General features: G+C 42.1%; 1 protein-coding gene across 1 annotated transcript in view; it reads right to left on the bottom strand.

The window, feature by feature from the left end:
• Positions 1-5,238: 5,238 nt before the first annotated feature.
• LOC126355093 (chymotrypsinogen 2-like) overlaps positions 5,239-21,997 on the bottom strand; it is a 417,116-nt gene continuing 400,357 nt past the window's right edge. The window contains exons 7-8 of the mRNA XM_050005289.1: positions 15,417-15,568; positions 5,239-8,142 (exon numbers count right to left, since the gene is read on the bottom strand). Coding sequence (XP_049861246.1) covers positions 7,963-8,142; positions 15,417-15,568 — 332 coding nt within the window. The 3' untranslated portion in view covers positions 5,239-7,962. The remainder of the gene's footprint in view (positions 8,143-15,416; positions 15,569-21,997) is intronic.

Below are 21,997 nucleotides of genomic sequence, written 5' to 3'. Positions count from 1 at the left end.
ATATTGCTCCTTCTACAGTTCCGCTGCCTGCGTAGCATTTTGCCTACAAAAACAACAACAATAACAGAAACGTTATGTCGACGCTGTTTGTAGGTAGGATAGCCTTTACTGTAAGGCTACTCTACACAACAGTATTTAAAAGGACTAAACTACTTTACTAACTGTATCCGTACATAAGACAACATTATTGGAATTGCTGTTGTGCTAACTTACAATCCATAGATGAGTACGCTTTCTACCTTCTCTTCGTTGGTGTACAGTCTCCTCACACAACTGTTCAACTGACGATGGTTGACGGAATGACGTATGTGCATTATGTTACATTTGTCCTATGTCAACATCAGCACGTGGATGTATTTAATTACCCTGAGTACCTACACTAAGCGCGTCAACGTCAGTGTTGTGTTATGTAATTAATAACGTCGTGTTTCAGGGAATGGTACAGTGTGATACATTTTTGAATAGGCCTTTAGGAGAGGAAGTGAATTACCGAACAAAAAATACAGAGTGCCATTTAAAAAAGTCGTACCCTTGTTCCTATCTGTGTGAAAAACAATGCTGCTGCAACGAAGACATTCATTCTGACTGATGTCCCCCTGACGGCTAAAGAACATTTGCTTGAAACTCTTTGTAATTTGCATCCGGACAAACAGTCTTTTAGGTTGGTCCTGTATAACATTCATGTCACCGATAGAGATCTGCTGTAATACGTTTTTGTGAAGTAAATTGTCAATTGCGACAAAGGTCACAACAAGAATAAAAGACGATTGCAAAGGATATTGGGGGTGCTGAAATATATGAGACCGCAAATAATATTTCACACAAAGACACTGCCACTTGACAGAACTATTTTTTCTAGAAAGTAACTGTATTTACGCATTTTGTACCTGGGAATAACCATTAACTAAGGATCACATACGTACAACTCTACACGAACAATTCAAGCTTTCTTAAAAATTGAAATTTCTTGGTTTTGACTGGTTCATGCGAAACTCATATATAATTATTAATGGTGGTGTTATGTACCGGTCACAAACATAGAACTTTCTGGGCCCTGTAAAGCTATTGCCCACGTCTAATAAGGAACATCATAGTGGAATACAAATAATATTCTGGTCTAAACATAGGCGTGGATTGTCACTTACAGTTTTTCCTCAGCATTGAGTCACAATATCGTTGGCTCCGTCTTGTGAACCTGGGAGGTAACTAAGCTATGTGCAGCACACATTTAGACATACTACGATGCAAGATTTGTCAGCAAGTCTTCCGCTGCCGAAGGCAGAAAGCTCTCTGCTCAGCAACGCGCAGTGTTATCTATCAAACGCTTATCGGCGATTTCCACGTCTTCGACAAGCGGAATAGATAGCGCAGTGCAATTACAAATGTCCCGTAGTCGATTGCAGCGTGATCTTTGACTGATGCGTGTTGTTGACTCACAACTGCAGAGGTCACTCTTGTCTTATACACAGGCTTTGAATGGTAAGAGTGACGCACTGTTGCTCTGTTTTCGTGATAAGCGTCTGTTTTATTATGTGTAGTGTGTGTGTGTGTGTGTGTGTGTGTGTGTGTGAAAAATAAGCATTTTCAGCAAAAGTTTGTAAGTAACACGGAAGGAACTTCTACATCGTCGAAGCGTGTCGTATATTTCACTGAAAAGGTCGATTTTAATCCTACTTGAGGTGCGCATTTCTTCGTAGTGAGCATTCTCAGTGACTGGAAAAACAATTATTTTTATCATTTAATGTTACAGTTTTTGATGACTGTAAATTAAATTCACAAGTTCAAACAGTTTTCTTTGGGACACCATTCGTTTTATGAACCACTTTTTTTTCTACGAACCTCATATCCCGCAGACAGAATTCACAAAATATTTACTCTCACTCAATATATATTTTAATCACAAATTTGAGCAAGTGATGGATAAGAGGTTGCAACGAACACAAGAGAACGACGAATATGCTAACATAAATATCCATGTAAGTTTATTCTGAATTTACAAAGCACATTTTCCATGTGTGTTTATAGGAGCCTCTTTTAGTACTAATATTTCAGTCAACATGCGGCCCGAGGGCTGTAGCTTCAATCTGTCGGCTCACGTATAGACGTATACGGTCGAAATATCAGGAACACAAATAGGCTTTATTCGTTTCCACGTCCGAAATTTAATTGATCGAGTGCTGTTTCATCTATAAAATTGCTCAGGCTTTCGTAGCCGCTTGTTACTGATATATCGGTTGATGATTCTCTCGAGTTCTTCAGTTGAATGACGTAAAATTATTCAAACAAGCACAGGCTGAGTAGGAAGTTAAGTCATATTCAACAGACTGATCACTTTTGGTCCAGAATATTCTCTCTTACTACTGGCGTGCCCCGCCTCCTAGCTTGTTTTGACAAAGCAAGAATAATTGTCTTGGCTTACGATGCAATATCATAATCAAGTTCTCCAGAGACACAGTGACAGATGAAACTGTAAACAAATGTTTGAGTAAAGTTATTATTTTGTAATATATAAGTTCACTTACCTTAGAAAAAAAAACACAGTTCAGTAAGATTTTGTTCAGTAACATTAAAAGGTAACGAAAAAGTTGTATGTATAACTTAATGTTCGGATTGTGTGTGTGTGTGTGTGTGTGTGTGTGTGTGTGTGTGTGTGTGTGTGTGCGCGCGCGCGCGCTTGCGCTAGATCATCTCAAACTCTTAATTCAGTAATTTTTGCTCTCCATACAGTGGGTAACATTGACGAAGCAAATGACGGAATCTTACTTTGGGTAATTACATATATTAATGTTTTAAACATGTATGCATGGTCAGCGATATTTTACAAAGTAAAAATAAAGCAGTAACAGCCCTCGGTTGCAAAAATTAATTAGGTCTTGATTTTTGTGGTCGAGGGCAGTTATTGTTATAATTTTGTGTGATTTAATGTTATGTAGAATAACACAGGGTATTATAAATTGTTGAAAATATATTGCTATTGTGCTAGAGCTATGTTTTATGACTTTATATTGTATAACTTTACATTGTCATGAAACTCAAAAAGTTTTATTTTTTATGTAGAGCATAGCAATTAAAAGTCTGTAAAGGCTGCAACAGCACCTGGGAAAGTTGTATTGACCTAAGACTTCATACTCAGTAAACTGCGATAATTCAGAACGAGATTTCACAAATATGCACAGAGTGCAAATCTCAACTGTCAGTGGTGGACTCAGTTTGCCGTTCTGAAAGCGCATTTGAATAAACCTGATGGCCAACAGTAAATGAAGCAACACCTTACCACGTGCGTGGGATTCCTACGTGGCCGACTGTAGTTAAAGAACAGAGCAACCGTAGTGATGAAGATAGCGGAACTCCCCGTGAAAAATCACACGAAAACTATTGAAACAGAAGCCTTACGTAATGCATTTTCATCAAGCTATGAAGCCCGAAGAAAAATCGAATCACCTTGAAGTTTCTTCTTAAATGCCACAGCATGTAACAAAAAAGCTGGTGCTTCTGACCTACTTGTTTTTAAAAACAATTTTATTTCTTTGTAAATGGTGTAGCGAAAATCATTGCACCATCGTGCAGAATATTTGCGACGGAGCAGTGCTTTCGATGGCAATGTTTACGGCCCCTTTTCCTTCTTGGGACGGATTTTTATTTTCATGGCATATATAACTGGAATTTTCAATTCCTATAAAGGCACTACACCCACTCTATTGCGTCCCACGCAATCAGTTCGTGGAGAGCTAAGTGAATGTTTGGAATTTGCTCCAAATTTACGAGCAGACTTTCGAGAACTATTAATCTTTGAACAGATTATGTAACTGTCAATTATAATAGAGGATCAACGTAATTATGGACTCAATATAACATAGAATCACCAAGGAGGAGGATTCATTTTCAGCGCTTGTAAATAAAGCTTTACAATTATTTCGAAATATTTGGAAGGCTCCGCAGTATTGAGTCAGAGCGTGAAGCTACAGCATAAGGGTTGCATTGTATATACTGTATGTTAACCGGGGGCCTAGAAACGACGGAGAGGCTCCGTCTCCGCCGCAGTGGTCCACAACCCCACGACGACTACCGCAGTCCACTTCACCCCTCCACTGCCCCACACCGAACGACTCTTTCAAAGCTATTGTGCGGTTCGGCCCCCGGTGGACTCCCCCAAGAGAACGTCTCACATCAGACGAGTGTAACTCCTATGTTTGCGTGGTAGAGTAATGGTGGTGTACGAGTACGTGGAGAACTTATTTGTGCAGCAATCGTCGACGTAGTGTAGCTGAGGCGAAATAAGGGGAACCATCCCGCATTCGCCGAGGCAGATGGAAAACCGCCTAAAAACCATCCACAGATTGGCCGGCTCACAGGACCTCGACGTAAGTGCGCCAAGGAGATTTGTGCCGAGGACCAGGCGCTCCTTCGCAATCCGGAAAGCCGTGCGTTAGACTGCACGGTTAACCGGACGGGCATCAGCATAAGGGTTAGTTGAAACGTTCTTGGCCTCGAAGTAAAAAAAGCTGCGATTTTGAGTCGAAAAATGTATCCTTTGAAGTCACTGAACTTCGCGTGATGTTTCACCAGTGAATTATTCTATCCATGAATTACCATTCGTGATTGTTACGTCCCATTCATTAGACACAAAATATGTTCCAGCTAAGAATTTGTCTAGTAAGGGAACGGCTGGAAATCAGAGAGTGCGAAATCTGACGAATGCCCTGATAGTCTCAGCAACTCCTGGTTCCTCAAACAACTCCTGGTTCCTCAAATCACTCTCTTTCTCTTTGTCGATGTTTGTGGGTAGATGAATTGTCCTTCTAATAAATGACTTGTTACTTTTGCAAGCCAGGCCGCTTCAAATTTTTTCTTCACGTACTTGACAGAGAAGATTTTCGTGGTATCCCGAAGTTATTGCTCTTCACTTTGGAGGTAAATTAATGAGAATAACTCTTTTTGCACCTAAGAATACACTAGCCTTTATGGCACATGAAATCGGCTTCGGATTGTTATCCCAGGGCCACTGATTCTCACCCTTGGCAGTAGTTGGTATTTCGTTTCGGTAAATCAGCTAGCATAAATCCATGCAAGGTGAGGCCATAATACGTTACGATGCGTTTTTATGTTATGGTTTATCAAATTTCTAGAGAGGTTTTGACATACATTTCAGCAAGAGTTTTCTTATGATGATCCTGTTTAAGGAAGCAATAATTTCAAAGAATTATATTTTTATTGTGGGAAATATAAGTAAATTTGCCATTCTTAGTTGTTATTATAACATACTTTATTTTCATGGAGTATTCCATAATTATACAGTGTATTTTTCTGTACATTTACATTTACAAATAACACATTCATATAAATTAAAGTAGAATCCTACAGTTTTAAGACTCATTCAGCATTTGTCGTAATAAACTATTAAATTAGCATGTGGCAAAAACCTATTCCAACATTTGCGCCGATCACAGTAATCGGTGACAAACAGTGTCTAGTGCCAGAAGAGTGGAGTTTATTTGCGTCATTGATACTGCAACAACGAGACACACTTAGGCTTTACCATCTGTTCATAAGTACACCAATGATTATAAATAATTTATTCCTTTCAAAAATCTATACTATTTGTCGCCAGAGTGGTATAAAAAACTACCACACTCACTATTTCTTCGACTTGAAAATCGTAAACAACGTTCAGGGTGGGTGAATATGAGCAGTTTTCCACGAAAAATGGAAAATGAACGGATAAGAATATTACCGAAATAACATATGCAAGATAGCAAGATTCACAGACGAAAATCAACTACATCAATTTACTGTATGTCTAAGTGTGAAGGATGCTAACGGATCTGATACTCATAGGATAACAGTGGAGGAAACTAGGAACGAACTTAATGAGCTACCAATATGGTGGTTTTCTTGTATCGGTCAGATACTTCAGAAGCAGTTTCAGAGACCATAACGATATTGCTGGAAAGTTTCGAGTTGTAAAGAATTGAACTTACCAATGGTGTATTTTGGGATACAAAATTGTTCACATATTAGACCTTGAGAATCCTATTATGTTCTGTGATTCTCAAAACTACTATTTAAATAAAAACTTCTTATAAAAAATATGATTCTTAGATGCATAATCAGGAAGACAATATTTAACATTTAGCATTTTAGAAAGCGATAATAACGTAATGAATACAGGTCAGACTGCTTAGAATGAAATAAAGTATTTCGATAAGAAAACATTCCTCCCAGAGGAAAACCAACTTATAATGTAACAGAAGAAAACTAATGAAATGGAAGATCTAGGAGGTCAAAATTTTTTATAGTTCTAACTCCATGTAATTACAAATCCTGATAAGAATTAAGAAAAGGAAAACTCCAGTCGTTGCACCCGTTAGACGAATCTTTATCAACCTAAGTGAATTTTATTCCTTACCATAAATCAGAAGGGTGAATGAAGTACAACCGGATCCATTCAGGTCTTATAGTGAAGAAAAGACATCACTGAGAACGGCTTGGAATTATTTGAAAAATGTCAATCTCGCTGATCTATTCCTCGAAAGTTGTGTGCTAGATTGTATGGTAGATGTTAGCGGTAAACTATAATGTTCTACTTTTCAAAAACTTAAATCTATCTGAATTCGTACAAGTGGCTGATCACGAATACGAATTCCTTACGAATGACTAACTTCATTTTTAGTTTGCCAATGGAATTTTCCTGTATGATATTTGCATTAGGTTTTCATAAAGAAAGTAAAAAAAATATTGTGAAATTTACGTTTCGTCTTTCCAATGTGCTACAGAGGCTTTCATTCGACTCTTTGTCCTTAGCTAGCTAGAACTGACGCAAATTATTACTATAATTTTACGAACTAAGACTCTCTTCTCAGTATAACGCTTTGGAAGGTATAGTTAACAACTATATTGCGAATACGGTTTAACAATTAATCGTTTAAAAGGTTTAAAAAGATCTAATCCAATACTTTTTTATCGTCCTTCAATACCGTCCACAGAAGACGCTAAAGTTGATCGACAAAGTATTTAGCATTTCACTCTGCTATACTTTAGTTTTCAAAGCACAAACAGTAATTGTTAAAAAATGTATCGAAGTATTTTCGGCATGTCTGTGGAAACTGTAAACTAAATACCATCTAATTCTACAACAAACGTTTACATGCAGTTCTGAGTGAAAATTGTAACACGAATATCGTGCTGATGGTTTGGTTCAAAGCGGAAACAAAACTGCAAAACAGTCGATAGCAACGGAGCACGTCAACAAATAAATGATTACAGTGTTTGCCTACAGTTACAGCGAAATATCTGGCAGTAAATTTGAAAGTACCATATCTCTTATGAGAAGTAACAGAGCGCATTTCTTTCTGTAGCGTTACTAGAACTGCAACAATGTTTCACAAGATCCGGACAATATTAGCAAGTGTGTGCCTATACTGGACTTCCAAATGAATTACAAAATAACACTTTACACTTGCAGAGAATTTGTTTGCAGGAATGGGTATTTGATTATACTTATTATACGACTAGCAACCAGTTCTGCACATCATAAAGTCAAGTTGTAGCCTATAAAACGATACTAGGATCCATTAGAAGTTCTTCTGCACCATTATTGCAAGGTCGCATCTGTTAACACTCGCTCGTCGTTAGAGTTTCGTAATATAATACTCACGTATGGATCTATTTTTATCGTTATCTAAGTGTTCGTGGAAGTTGCGGTTCAATAGATAAATAAAACACACCTCATCACAGTATCACAAGGTCGAAACCAGGCGAGAGAGATAACGCCACTGCTGAGGAGCAATGAGGGCGCGTTATTTCCCTCTGGACACCGTTGTTTTCAGGGACGTCACTTCTCGTTTTGTGAGACGAACAGCCGATTGAGTGGGTTGTCAGCAGCCCGGATCCCGGAGGCCCGCTACCCCTGGCGACCGCCGGCCACCGCGGCACAGGGCGCCGCCGCCCCCGCGCCGCCCACCGTCACTGCCGGCCGGAGTGTCGGTGCCGCAGCACAGTGTCCATGATCCACTGCTCGTACATGGCGACGCGCGTGTACACCCCTGGCGTGTTGCGGCGCCCGCAGCCCACGCCGAAGCTGATGACGCCTACCTGGTACCAGCGGCCGTTCTGCTCGCAAACCAGAGGTCCGCCGCCGTCACCCTGCACCACAGAAACACACATCTGTTATTCCACAGTCCCTTCCGTTATGATTTTGCTACGATTACGTACACCGGGAGTGCCCAATTCGCGGTCCGTGGGCGGAATACTGTAATGTATTGATTATTCCTTCTACTGTAGTGTTATCTTGAAGCTGTGAGAAAGGACGACGGGCGTTCCAAGGCGCAGAAGCGGACACGATGTTGAGGGCAGACGAAACTAGGAGAGATATTGTTACATGAAGTAAACAGTAAGGGGAGAGCCTTCCGAAAATGCAGACGCCGCCAGACGCGGTCACAGGGCGTTAGTTACTCTTCAAGGAATTAACATGTAACTTCATATGTCGTCTAGACGCTGTAGTAGGTTGTCAGCGTTTGTAACCAACAGGCAAGTACTAGTGTATAAAGCCAGTTTGATACCAGCCCTGAGAACAGCAACGTCAGTAGGCTCACAAGGGTTAGAAAAAGAGCGAAAACGCCAAAAACTGTTGACCTATCAGTCCCTACGCTGGGGTGCCCCAGGGTGGGGCTAAATGACATATAACAATAATGTTGCAAGCGTTATTTGGCAGATCAGTTACGTTTAGCTTTCAGCGGAACAATGTTGATACCAAATACGGACTTAGTGCAACTGCATTAACATCCCCTCCTTAGGGTCAGTAGAGGGGACCTAACTGAAGTATGATTGGCAGGCACCTGCAAGAGACCTATGGGATTGGCTGGGTGGCTTTAAAACACCTAGATTCCGCATTTTGGCAGAGTTCTCTGTCAGACGATCTGGGCGCCGAATCCGCGTCCGTCGACTCCAGCCTCGGTCCAGCTCCGCGTAAGTCTGCTCTCTTTCTCTTTCTTTCTCTCTCTCTCTCTCTCTCTTGGAGTGCCTCAGTGAACAGTGTAACATTCACCATGTTGTTGCCTTAAGATGCTGCTAGTGTGTCCTACTGTGGTTAGCATCCACTCCTGGGACTTCTGCACTGGATTCTATTGTAACAGTGTTATTCATGCTTTTTCTAAGCCTAGACTAGCCTCCAATTTATTAGTTAGTCTTGTCTGGAATAAACAACTATTTCAAAATCCTGTTTGTCCAAGAGTCTCCACAATGAGTTCCCTACCGAGTCTCACCGCCTGAATTTCTGATAAATTCCTGTACTAGTGTTGACTTAGATAGAAAAAAACAGTAAATTCCTTCACTATGAGTTGTCCTTCTGCCTTCTGCTCTGTACCGCTCGGGAGCGCAGACTGACCAGCAACCCCTTTTTCCCTCTCCCACCTATGTCAGGACACGACAATACAGCCCAGAGCATCTATCAGCATGGCCCAAGAAGTGGACGTCTACCACGCGATCGAAAAAATAAGAAAATTCCATGGAATTCCCTTTATCTAAACTTATGGTAAATTGAATACTTTCAATTTGAACTCCGGTCACACGATGCTATTCCCTCATTGGTCCGTACCACTCTTAACAGTGCCGCCCGTGATGTACCTAAACCCTCAGAGTCACGTTCTTATAACAGCCTAATCCGTGAGACGCGCTGGTCTGGTATCTTGTAGCTACTTCAGTTGTAACTGCGGAACTAGAAATTAAGAGACGTACGACGAAATTAATTTATGGAAATACAAAAAATGTGTGTTATTTCTGTAAAATGGTAATAAAACATGCTTTTCACCGTAGCGCATGATCTGCAAGGTTTCTGTCCCTTAGTTGAAGAAATAATTAATCCAAGAATGAGTGCTATCGGAAATACATAACATTTTCCTTACAAATCTATTAGTATTGTAGACGAGGAAGATCTGAGAAGCAGGGTGTCGAACAGTAACATACCTCAGGATGTCGTACTATGCTTTCTTTGTGAGATCCGGGTAGGAAGATCAAGGTGGCACTCCAGGCGCTGTATTGTGCGGCGTGAACCCTCGACTGATACATGCCGCTTGTTGCTGCCTTTTATCATGAGAACATAAACTACTACGACCCTATAATGGCTAGAGCCTAGGACGGAGAAACAGTATGTCGGTGTTCCAGGCAGGCAAAAAGCAGGAGTTCTTGAGACGAATACTATCTTACGAATAGTATCAAGACACTAATCTACTGGACACTTCTGAGTTCCCAAATACAGGGTAGTTCAACCTTCGCCTTTATGACAGCTTGAAGTCCGCTGGGAACACTTTCAATGAGGTGTCTGTTTGTGGACGAATGACATCCCATTAGTCACCGAGAACCGAAACCAGAGAAGGGTGGACCTTGGGATCTAGAATGAAGTCGCCGTTTGAACTCATCCCAAATGGCTTCAGTGTGTTTATAACGGGTCTCTCGGCATGCCAGTCCATTTCAGGAATGTTTTTGTCCACAAACTTTTGCCTCACAGATGCTGCTTTATGAGAAGATGCATTGATATGCTGACACAGTCACTCTCCGAACTATTCCAATACTGTACGCAGCACACAAAGCTGTAAAATGGTTTCATATCGTTCCACACTGATCATTTTCAAAAATGGTTCAAATGGCTCTGAGCACTATGGGGCTTGACATCTGGGGTCATCAGTCCCCTAGAACTTGGAACTACGTAAACGTAACTAACCTGCCCGAGGCAGGATTCGAACCTGCGACCGTAGTAGCAGCGTGGTTCCGGACTGAAGCGCCTAGAACCGCTCGGCCACAGCGGCCGGCAGTGAACATTTTCTTGAGTGCAGTAGCAAGTCCACATTTTACTACAAGAAACATCCCTATGCAGTATCACTACTTCCTCTTGCTTCAGTGTTGGCTCTACACTTCATGGTTTTAACTTCCTCCAGACATTCGCCAAACCCTCCCATCGCACTGCCGCAGAGTATGGCATGAATAATCACTGCATATCACTCGGTTCCAGTCAATCACTATCGAGCGTCGCTCTTTACACCGCCTCCAGTGTCGCTTAGCGTTGAGTACACAAACGGGTGGCTTATCAGGAGCTGAATTCCCTCCGCATAGTCATCGTACTACATCTACATCTACATGGTTACTCTGGAGTTCACACTTAAGTGCCTGGCAGAGGGTTCATCGAACCATTTTCATACTACTTCTCTACCATTCCACTCTCTGATGGCTCGTCGGAAATATAAACACCTAAATCTTTCCGTTCGAGCTCTGATTTCTCTTATTTTGTTATGATAATCATTTCTCTCTACGTAGGTGGGTGTCAACAAAATATTACACATTCGGAAAAGAAAGTTGGTGACTGAAATTTCGTAAATAGATCTCTCCGCAAAGAAGACCGCCTTTGTTTCAGTGACTGCCAAACAAGTCGCGATTCATATCAGTGACACTCTCACCCCTATTGAGGGATAAAACGAAACGAGCTGCCCTTCTTTGCACCTTTTCGATGTCCTCCGTCAATCCTACCTGGTAAGGATCCCATACCGCGCATAAATATTCTAGCAGAGGACGGACAAGTGCAATTTAGTCTGTCTCCTTAGTGGGTTTGTCGCATGTTCTAAGTGTTCTGCCAACAAAGCGCAATCTTTGTTTCACCTTCCCCACAATGTTATCTATGTGGTCTTTCCAATTTAAGTTGCTCGTCATTGTAATTCCTAGGTATTTAGTCGAATTGACAGCCCTTAGATTTGTTCGATTTATCGTACACCCTTAATTTATCGGATTTCTTTTAGTACCCACGTGGATGACCTCGCACTTTTCTTTGTTTAGTGCCAATTGCCACTTTTCGCGCCATACAGAAACTCTCTCTAGATCATTTTGTAATCGGAACTGATGGCCTGATGATTTTACTAGACGGTAAATTACAGCCTCATCTGCAAACAATCTAAGGGGACTGCTCAGATTATCACCTAGATCATTTATATACATCAGGAACAGCAGAGGGCCTATGACACTACCTTGCGGAACGCCAGATGTCACTTTTGTCCTATTCGATGATGTACCGTCTATCACTACGAACTGTGAGCTCTCTGAGAGAAAATCACGAATCTAGTCACACAAATGAGACGACACTCCATATACACGCAATTTGATTAATAGTTGGTTGTGAGGAACGGTATCAAAAGCCTTCTGGAAATCTAGGAATATGTAACCGATGTGAGATGCCTTGTCGGCAGCACTCAGCTGGGCAGCTGCCATCACTTTGGAACTGACGAGTGAACCCTTCCGCCGATTTCACGCGTTTTTAGATCTAATCTCTGCAGTGCTCGGCGATCTCTGTTCGTCAGTGAATAGGATCTCCCTGGTCTCGGTTTAGCTACGGTTGTTCTCTCGCGTTCACTTCACAGACACATCAGCCACAGTCGACTTGGGGAGATTTAGGAGGATTGAAATGTTTCTACTTGATTTGTTATTCAGGTGACATCCAATGACTACACTACGTCCGAAGTCAATGAGCTTTCCCGAACGACTCGTTCTCTGTTACTGCTTCTCTGCTCACAACGTTTTGAAAAAATAAATGTTTGGGCAAAATAGATAAGTTGCGACTGTAGACACAAACATATAGTTTTTCAGCACTGATTTGGTAGGTGTTCCGTCGGCAGTATGTCGGGAATATACAACTGATACACTGACGGACCAGCCACTCGTGACATCTACTCTTCAGTTCTGCATTACTTTGACGAGTAAGAGTAGTTTTGATCGGACAGATTACGAATAAGGGGATTAGTACAGCAGTAGCTCGATGTACGAGGGTGAGCCAAATGAAAACCTTAAATATTTTTTAAAATATTATTTACATATTATTTTCTATGCAGAAGTGGTACAAAGCTGTATCACTTTTCAACATAATCTCCCTCATGCTCAATACAAATCGTCCAGCGCTTACGAAGTGCATAAATTCCTTTAGATAAAAATTCTTTTGATAGTCCGCACAATCACTCATGCACCTCGTGGCGTACCTCTTTATCAGAACGGAACTTGTTTCCTCCCATTGCGTCTCTGAGTGGTCGGACAAATTACGAATAAGGGGATTAGTACAGCAGTAGCTCGATGTACGAGTGTGAGCCAAATGAAAACCTTAAATATTTCTTAAAATATTATTTACATATTATTTTCTATGCAGAAGTGGTACAAAGCTGTATCACTTTTCAACATAATCTCCCCCATGCTCAATACAAATCGTCCAGCGCTTACGAAGTGCATAAATTCCTTGAGATAAAAATTCTTTTGATAGTCCACACAATCACTCATGCACCTCGTGGCGTACCTCTTTATCAGAACGGAACTTGTTTCCTCCCATTGCGTCTTTGAGTGGTCCAAAGATATGGAAATCGGTTGGGGCAAGGTCTGATAAGTATGGTGGATGAGGAAGACACCCAAAATGCAGGTCTGTGATTGTTGCAACTGTTGTACTGACAGTGTGGGGCCTTGCATTGTCACGTTGCAACAGGACACCTACTGAGAACAATCCACGTCGCTTTGATTTGGTTGCAGGCCGCAGATGATTTTTTAGAAGACGTGTGTATGATGAACTGGTGCAGTGGTCCCTCTAGGCATGTAATGCTCCAAAATGACGCCATTTTCGTCGCGAAAGAGAGTCAGCATAACATTTCATGCTGATGGTTCTGTTCGATACTTCTTTGGTTTTGGCGATGAGGAATGACGCCATTCCTTGCTCGCTCTCTTCGTTTCCGGTTGGTGGAAGTGAACCCAGGTTTCGTCCCCAGTAACGATTCTTGCAAGGAAACCATCGCCTTCTCCTTCAAAGAAGTTCTTCACAAGCATCAGCACGTCGTTCTCTCATTTGAGGAGTCAGTTGCCTTGGCACCCATCTTGCAGACACTTTGTGGAACTGGAGCACATCATGCACAATGAGGTGTGCTGACCCATGACTGATCTGTAAACATGCTGCAACGTCATTCAGTGTCACTCGGCGGTTTTCCTTCACAATGGCTTCAACTGCTGCAATGTTCTGTGGAGTCACAACTCGCTCGTTGTGCCTGACCTGAACGAGGAGCATCTTCCACTGAAGTCGCACCATTCGCGAACCTCCTACTCCATTCGTAGACTTGTTGCTGTGACAAATACCGTACTGAACCTTCATTCGTAGATGAATTTCAATATGTTTCACACCTTCACTACGCAAAAACCGAATAACAGAACTCTGTTCTTTCCTGGTGCAAGTCGCAAGTGGGGCGGCCATTTTTATACTGATACTGTAACGGTATGTGTGCACCTGCACTATGCTGCCACCTACAAGCCATTCTGCATGCTGTTTGTAGCACCCTTACAAACTTACAGGATGTTGTTGTTGTTGTTGTTGTGGTCTTCAGTCCTGAGACTGGTTTGATGTAGCTCTCCATGCTACCCTATCCTGTGCAAGCTTCTTCATCTACCAGTGCTTACTGCAACCCACAACGTTCTGAATCTGCTTAGTGTATTCATTTCTTGGTCTCCCTATACGATTTTTACCCTCCACGCTGCCCTCCAATGCTAAATTTGTGTTCCCTTGATGCCGCAGATCATGTCCTACCAACCGGTCCCTTCTTCTTGTCAAGTTGTGCCACAAACTCCTCTTCTCCCCAGTCCTATTCAATACCTCCTCATTAGTTATGATACCTAGCCATCTAATCTTCAGCATTCTTCTGTAGCACCACATTTTGAAAGCTTCTATTCTCTTCTTGTCCAAACTATTTATCGTCCATGTTTCACTTCCATACATGGCTACACTCCATACAAATACTTTCAGAAACGACTTCCTGAGATTTAAATTTATACTCGATGTTAACAAATTTCTCTTCTTCAGAAACGCTTTCCTTGCCATTGCCATTCTATATTTTATATCTTCTCTACTTCGACCATCATCAGTCATTTTGCTCCCAAAATAGCAAAACTCCTTTACTACTTTAAGTGTCTCATTTCCTAATCTAATTCCCTCAACATCACTCGACTTAATTCGACTACATTCCATTATCCTCGTTTTGCTTTCTGTCCGTTCCGTTTAACTGCTCTTCCAACTCCTTTGCTGTCTCGGACAGAATTACAATGTCATCGGCGAACCTCAAAGTTTTTATTTCTTCTCCATGGATTTTAATTCCTGCTCCGAATTTTCCTTTTGTTTCCTTTGCTGCTTGCTCAATATACAGATTGAATAACATTGGGGAGAGGCTACAACCCTGTCTCACTCCCTTCCCAACCACTGCTTCCCTTTCACCCCCCTCGACTCTTATAACTGCCATCTGGTTTCTGGTTACAGGATAACGGTTCGAAATTTCGATTTGCTATTACAAATGTAAAGTTTTCATTTGACTCACCCTCGTACCTGAAGGATCTGTGTAACCGGCGCCTAGTACCGTGGCTGCACTTACGTCACAGGCGTCGCGGCCCTCGGCGCCGGCGCAGATGGCGGTGTCTGGCAGCGAGTAGCGCGGCCCGAAGTGCCGCCGCAGCATCCTCTCGCAGTCCGCGTTCTTCCACAGCGGCACGGAGATCTCCTTCAGCACCACCGAGTGGTCAGAATCTGCAACACAGGGCGAGCGGCCGAGTAGGCGTTACGTGGTGCCAACACTTCGGACGTGTTATTCGGTCCCCGGGAACGCATGTAGCGAAAGCTCTCCACAGACGCAGCTCCAGGGAAGGCTGCAAATCTGTCACCATTCTTATCAAATTCTCGAATGACCGAGAGTCCCAGCGACTTTCTTACTCTCATCAATTTTTCCTCAAAATATGTGTTTTGGATAGTTTAATCTAACACAGAAGTATCAAAAATCTTCATATGTAGCACAAGTATTGGCAGCAATATTTTTTTTAAAGTACAGAATTTATTCAGAAAACGCTGTTAGCAAAGAAGAAGCTCGTTAGTAAATTAGCAACTGAAAGTAACGACATGATTTGCGTCCTTATCTCATCTAATCACTTCTTCACTGGATGGTGAAACTTACGGCACGCATCCTAGTGCATTATTGTGAGACATTTCCAAACTTAGCACAATTTTACTGCAGTGGATGGGATGTCTAGTGTCAGAAACACAAATTTATCTTTAGCACTGACACAATACTAATACTAAACGTCAATTAATGACGTATCAAAGCATAACAGACAGGTACAGACTAATTAAAGAATTAAGGTTCAGCCACTCTGTTGATTCCAGTTCCTTTTACGTAGAGGAACTCCCTTAGAATCGGCAAGGTGAGTCTTCTAAAAGCACATAAGAGCTGTATTCTGTAGGCGCCACGCCCTTAACTTCAGATACATCGATTTAACATGCATTTCAAGCTGAAACATCAACACTAGCTGCTACATGGTTGGAAAAGATCACGTAATGCCAACTATTGTAAAAAAACTGATTGACATAATTTAAATGCTTTTGGAAAATATTAGAAGTTATTCCTGATAATTTAAATTGGCACCATTTTATCCATTTTGTGGCGGTCCTTAGTTACTTCAAAATTCTTACAAATGTATTACGTCTTTACAGTTAAATGAAAGGTAGTTTGTTTTTTACCATACGCTTTTCGCTTCATCTGTTTCTCAAGCATCTTCAGTGGCATGTATTACGTTTGTATAATAAATCTGTTATACAGTAATTACAAATTTGTATCTATGTTACGTTTGCTCTTGTTTTTCAGATTAGAAATAACTTTTGCAGCACAAGTGAGATTAAATTATCCTTTTCTGTTACGATTTCTGGTATTGTTAATCCATGTGTGTCATCCTGCGTACTGAGTGTGTGTGTTTACGGTGTGTAGTGTTGCCAACTGTCGTTGTGTGTTCATCTTTCTTGTTTTATATGTGTGGTTTCATAAATGTCATAAATGGTAAATGTTCATTGGTTACGTGTGTGCATATGTTGCTGTGTGTGTGTGTGTGTGTGTGTGTGTGTGTGTGTGTGTGTGTGTGTGTGAGAGAGAGAGAGAGAGAGAGAGAGAGAGAGAGAGGCGTTGGTTCATTATTTAGCCTGGTTATATTTTACATCTCTTTATTTTAATGGCTGACATGATGAGAGAGTTTTGATTATCTTGACTTGCTCATTAATTATTTTATTTTTATTTTCAAGGGCTCTATGTGCATTAATGTTTTCCTTTAGTGCAAGAAATTTTTTTAAATTGCTCACTCTAATAATTTTTATGTCATGTTACAAACTGGATGGTTATATTCTTGTAGTATCAGGTGTCTGACAAAGGTAGAATTGCTATTTTTATACTTCCAGCTTTCTTATATCTTCTTTATACTTAGTTTTGAAGTTTCTGCCTCTCATTCCCACTATAATGATTTGCAGTCTTGCATTGTAACTGCTATACACACTGCAGAGCCAAAGAAACTGGTCCACCTGCCTAATGTCACGTAGAGGCCCTCGAACACGCAGAAGTGCAGCAACATGACGTGACATGGACTCGACTGATGTCTGAAGTATACTATATTGATATGGTGTCTGTTCTTTCGGACATGTCCGAAAGAACAGACACCGTATCCTGATAGTGTATAGTTCTGGCAATACCGGCCATGACCTTCTTCTTCTGTGTGGATGCACACATATTCCCCGAACTCTTGCGGGACTTGGTAAGAATGTCTTCCACGAGCAATGAGTGGGTTGTGGTGGGACACTACGAATATCGTGTGTGGAAATACAAGGTGAGAATGTCGGTCTCGTGGGAGGTGTGCGCGAGATAGTCCCTGCAGTCGCACTATCCTCTGTGACCTCGGTGGCTCAGATGGATAGACCGTCTGGCATGTAAGCAGGAGATCCTGAATTCGAGTCCCGGTCGGGGCACACATTTTCATCTGTCCCCGTTGATATGTATCAACGTCCGGTAGCAGCTGAAGGTATTAACATAATTCTAATGTCTGAAGTGGTGCTGGAGGGAACTGACCCCAGGAATCCTGCAGGTTTGTCCATAAATCCGTATGAGTACAATTGGGTGGAGACCTCTTCTGAACAGTACGTTGCAAGGCATCCCAGATATGTTCAATAATGTTCATGTCTGGAGAGTTTGGTGGCCAGCGGAAGTGTTTAAACTCAAGAGTGTTCCTGGAGCCACTCTGAAGCAATTCTGAAAGTGTTGGGTGTCGCATTCTCCTAATGGAATTGTCGAAGTCCGTTAGAATGCACAATAGAAATGAATGGATGCAGATGACCAGACAGGATGCTTGTGAACGTGCCAGCTGTCAGAGTGTAGACTTATCAGGGTTCCCATATCACTTCAACTGTACGCGCCCCACACCGTTACAGAGCGTCCACCCACTTGAAAAGTCCCCTGCTGAAATGAAGGATCCATGGATTAATGAGGTTGTATCCATGCCTGTACTCATATCTGTTCGATACAATTTTAAGCGAGACTCGTCCGACCAGGCAACATGTTTCCAGTCATCAACAGTCCAGTGTCGGTGTTGACGGGTCCAGGCGAGGCTTTGTGCTGTGCAGTCATCAAGCGTACACGAGTACGAAAGTCCATATCGATGAAGTTTCGTTGAATGGTTTGCAAGCTGAGACTCGCTGATAGCCCACCATTGAAATCTGCAGCAATTTGTCACTGATGTGATAAAAGTCATGGGATAGCAGTAGTATCGTGTACACGAGAAATAAAAGGGCAGTTCATTACCGGAGCTGTCATTTCTGCTCAGATGATTCATTTGAAAAGGGTTCTGACGTGAATATGGCCGCACGACGCGGAATGGTGGTTAGCGCTAGACGCATGGCACATTTAATTTCTGAAATCGTGAGAATTCAGTATTCCCGAGATCCAAAGTGTCAATAGCGTGTCAAGAATACATGATTTGAGGCATTACCTCTCACCATGCACGAGATATGGCAGACGGTCTTCACTTACTGAGCGAGAGCAGCGGCATTTGTGTAGAAGTGTCAGTGCTAACAGACAAGCAACATTGCTTGGAATGACCGCATAAATCAATGTGGGGCGTACGACGAACGTATCGTTTAGTACGGCGCAGTTTGGTGTTAATGGGTTATGGCAGCAGACGGCCGACACGAGTGCGTTTGCTGACAGCACGTCATCGCCTGCAGCGCCTCTCATGGGTTTGTGACCATGTGTTTTGGACCCTAGATGGGTGGAAAACCGTGGCCTGGTCAGATGAGTCCAGTCTTCAGATGGTGAGAGCTGATGGTAGGTTAGAATGTGACGCAGATCCCACGAAACCATGGACACAAGTTGTCAACAAGGCACTACGCAAGCTGGTGGTGGCTTCATAATGGTGCGAGCTGTGTTTGCGTGGCATAGACTGGATCTTCTGGTCCAACTGAACCTGCCATTGACTGGAAATGGCTATGTTCTGCTACTTTGAGATCATTTGCATTCATGGACTTCTTGTTCCCAAACAACGATGTCACCAGCCCACAATTGTTCGCGATTGGTTTGAAGAACATTCTGGACAATTCGAATGAATGATTTGGTCACCCTCATTCCCCCACACGAATCCCATGGAACATTTTAGGACGTAATCGAGAGGTCAGTTCATGCATAAAATTCTGCATCGGCAACACTTTCAGGATTATCGACGGGTAAAGAGGCAGCAATGTTCAATATTCCACCGGGTGACTTCCAGCGGCTTGCTGAGTCCACGCCATACCGAGTTTCTGCACCACTACGGGCTAAAGGAGGTCTCCCATGACTTTTGTCACCTCAGTGCAGGATCGCTGAACAGAGTAAGAAGAGGAGAGTAGTCACAGAGTAAGATAGAGATGGGTACTGAGTGAGAAGTGAAGCTCTGGATGTGTCTGTGGTCACCGACAGAGAGCGTGCTGCTGAGAGACTAGCCTTTCCACTGCGAGCACAGACAAGAAGGCAGTGTGTGGACTCATTGACTCGAGGCGAGGCGGCCAGTATTCTGACGGCAGGCAGCTGCAGACCTAGATTACGGTGAATGAATTTGGAGTGCATCGACCGTTAATTGAGAACAGTGCAGCTGGTGGTCGACTATGCTGTGCAAGCAATCGGTACGTTATCCTTGGGAATATTCAAAAGGCATTGTGAAGATTTATAGCAAGGTAATGGATGATGTGTCATGTATATGAAGTGTTTATGCTGCCGTACATTCAGAACCTAGCCGCCAAAGAATACCTGCTTGCGGTCTAATAATTATTGGAGCTAACAGTAAGTCGAACTGCTCCGAACTTTGGGTCTTATTCATTAACACTCCTTTTTCATATTAAGATGAGAGAATGACGATCCTAGAACGGTCAGGAACCTCAGTGGTCAAAAAGAGAGGGTGGATATTATAAAGTCAACTTCATGTTTTTACTGTTTAGGTTAAGGCTAAGGGTAGAGTGTGTATGTATATGAAAATTGTCATTGGACATAATGTAATGTCGTGCAAGCGGATGAGGGTAGGAGCTGACGCTGTCTCCAGTTGTGAAGTGGGTCGTCCAACTCGTATACCTTGGTGCATTAGAATGAAAGGTGGAATACGTTCAGAGAAACTCGGTGGGAAAAGGGACGAGGAACTCTAAATAGTAATTGAGACTGAACAACGGTGTAGGATTGAAAACTACTGTCGAATTCTACGATGCACTAACACACTGACTATGTTGCGCAACCCTGCACGTACCCTGTGCAGCTGAGTGCCACGAGAAACTAGGTCCCGTCTCGGGGTCAGAGTAGCGCAGGTACAGCGTCTGAGGCAGACATATGGTAATCGGAATCTGAATCCTCAGCAACGCCGGCGGCTTGCATCGAGCGCGCCTCTCACGCCGTCACGCGCTGTCCTCCTGACCTCGGCTCCCTCCAGAAGCTTCTGTGTTGCTGGTCAAAAAAAAAAAAAAAAAAAAAAAAAAAAAAAAAAAAAAAAAAAAAAAAAAAAAAAAAAAACAGTTCCTCCTGCTGCCTAGCGTCTCTGATGACGTTAGGTTACTCCTTTACTGGCACACTTGCACAACGTTATACAGTTAGCTACACCCTCACAATACTTTACGCTACTCACTCGCGACACATACGTGACAAACAGCCTGTTAATAACAAGACTCCTTATTGAACATTCTGCAGTATAGTAACAGTAAATATTCTTATCTGACGCTAATTTGTTTGAAGTTAATTTCAGCTTGCATTTATTAAATTTTGGATAAATCAATTTAATATATTTTTGATTATGAAAAATTTGATGTTTGCGAAGAGTGACAAGTTAATGTAACAACATTTGTGTACACACAGTTTGAAGTGAAGGTTCTAATGCAGTCTGCATGGTCAAGTGAACTTTTTAAGGTATCAAATTAAAGTCATTAAAAGTTATGAGCACTAACAGTGATATGGTAGAGAACGGTGTAACTGATGAGCCAAGTTATATTTACGTTGTGCTGCTGAGCGTCATATAAAGTGTTTAAAGATATTTCTTTGACAACCAGTAATCGACTAGTACGTTCCACTTCCTAAAATCAGTGCCTAATCCCATTTCATAACACATTCGGAAGAAACAGCCAAATATTTCTGCCAGCCAAGATTACAAACTTAATTACTGTTCATTTCACTCGGAGCAATTTAAGCTATTCTTTTAGGTGCCAGTCTAAGCCATACTCTTAAGTCGTGACGTATACGAGAAGAAAGTATCATATTTGTGACAACCAAGATCATAAAATTTAACTGCTGCCTTTCAGGTTTGTTGTTAGGTCCCAACCTAATCACAACATTGTAATCCGAGACATATTCGGAGAAACAGCCAAATATTCGTTACAATAGCGAAGAAAAGAATGGTTTCAGTTTCAGTGCTAGAAATTCATTGCCTCTCCTCATTGGTTACGTGAGAATATGAAGTGTTTTCAAAATAAAAGATGAGAAACAACACTGTGGCTATAACCCTTTATTCAAAAGAAATCACCAGAGGACTGTGCACAACAATCTTACTGTTTCACGTGGTGAAGGATTCCCCGTTCCCAGAGTTCCTGTGCTTGTGATAGGTCTCACTTCTCCACTGTGTACTTCAGTTCGTCGCCCAGTTTGAAGCA

Source organism: Schistocerca gregaria, chromosome 3 (assembly GCF_023897955.1).
Source record: "Schistocerca gregaria isolate iqSchGreg1 chromosome 3, iqSchGreg1.2, whole genome shotgun sequence".
NCBI lineage: Eukaryota > Metazoa > Arthropoda > Insecta > Orthoptera > Acrididae > Schistocerca > Schistocerca gregaria.
Note: the sequence above shows the minus strand (reverse complement) of the source record. Positions and strands in the feature narration are given on the sequence as shown.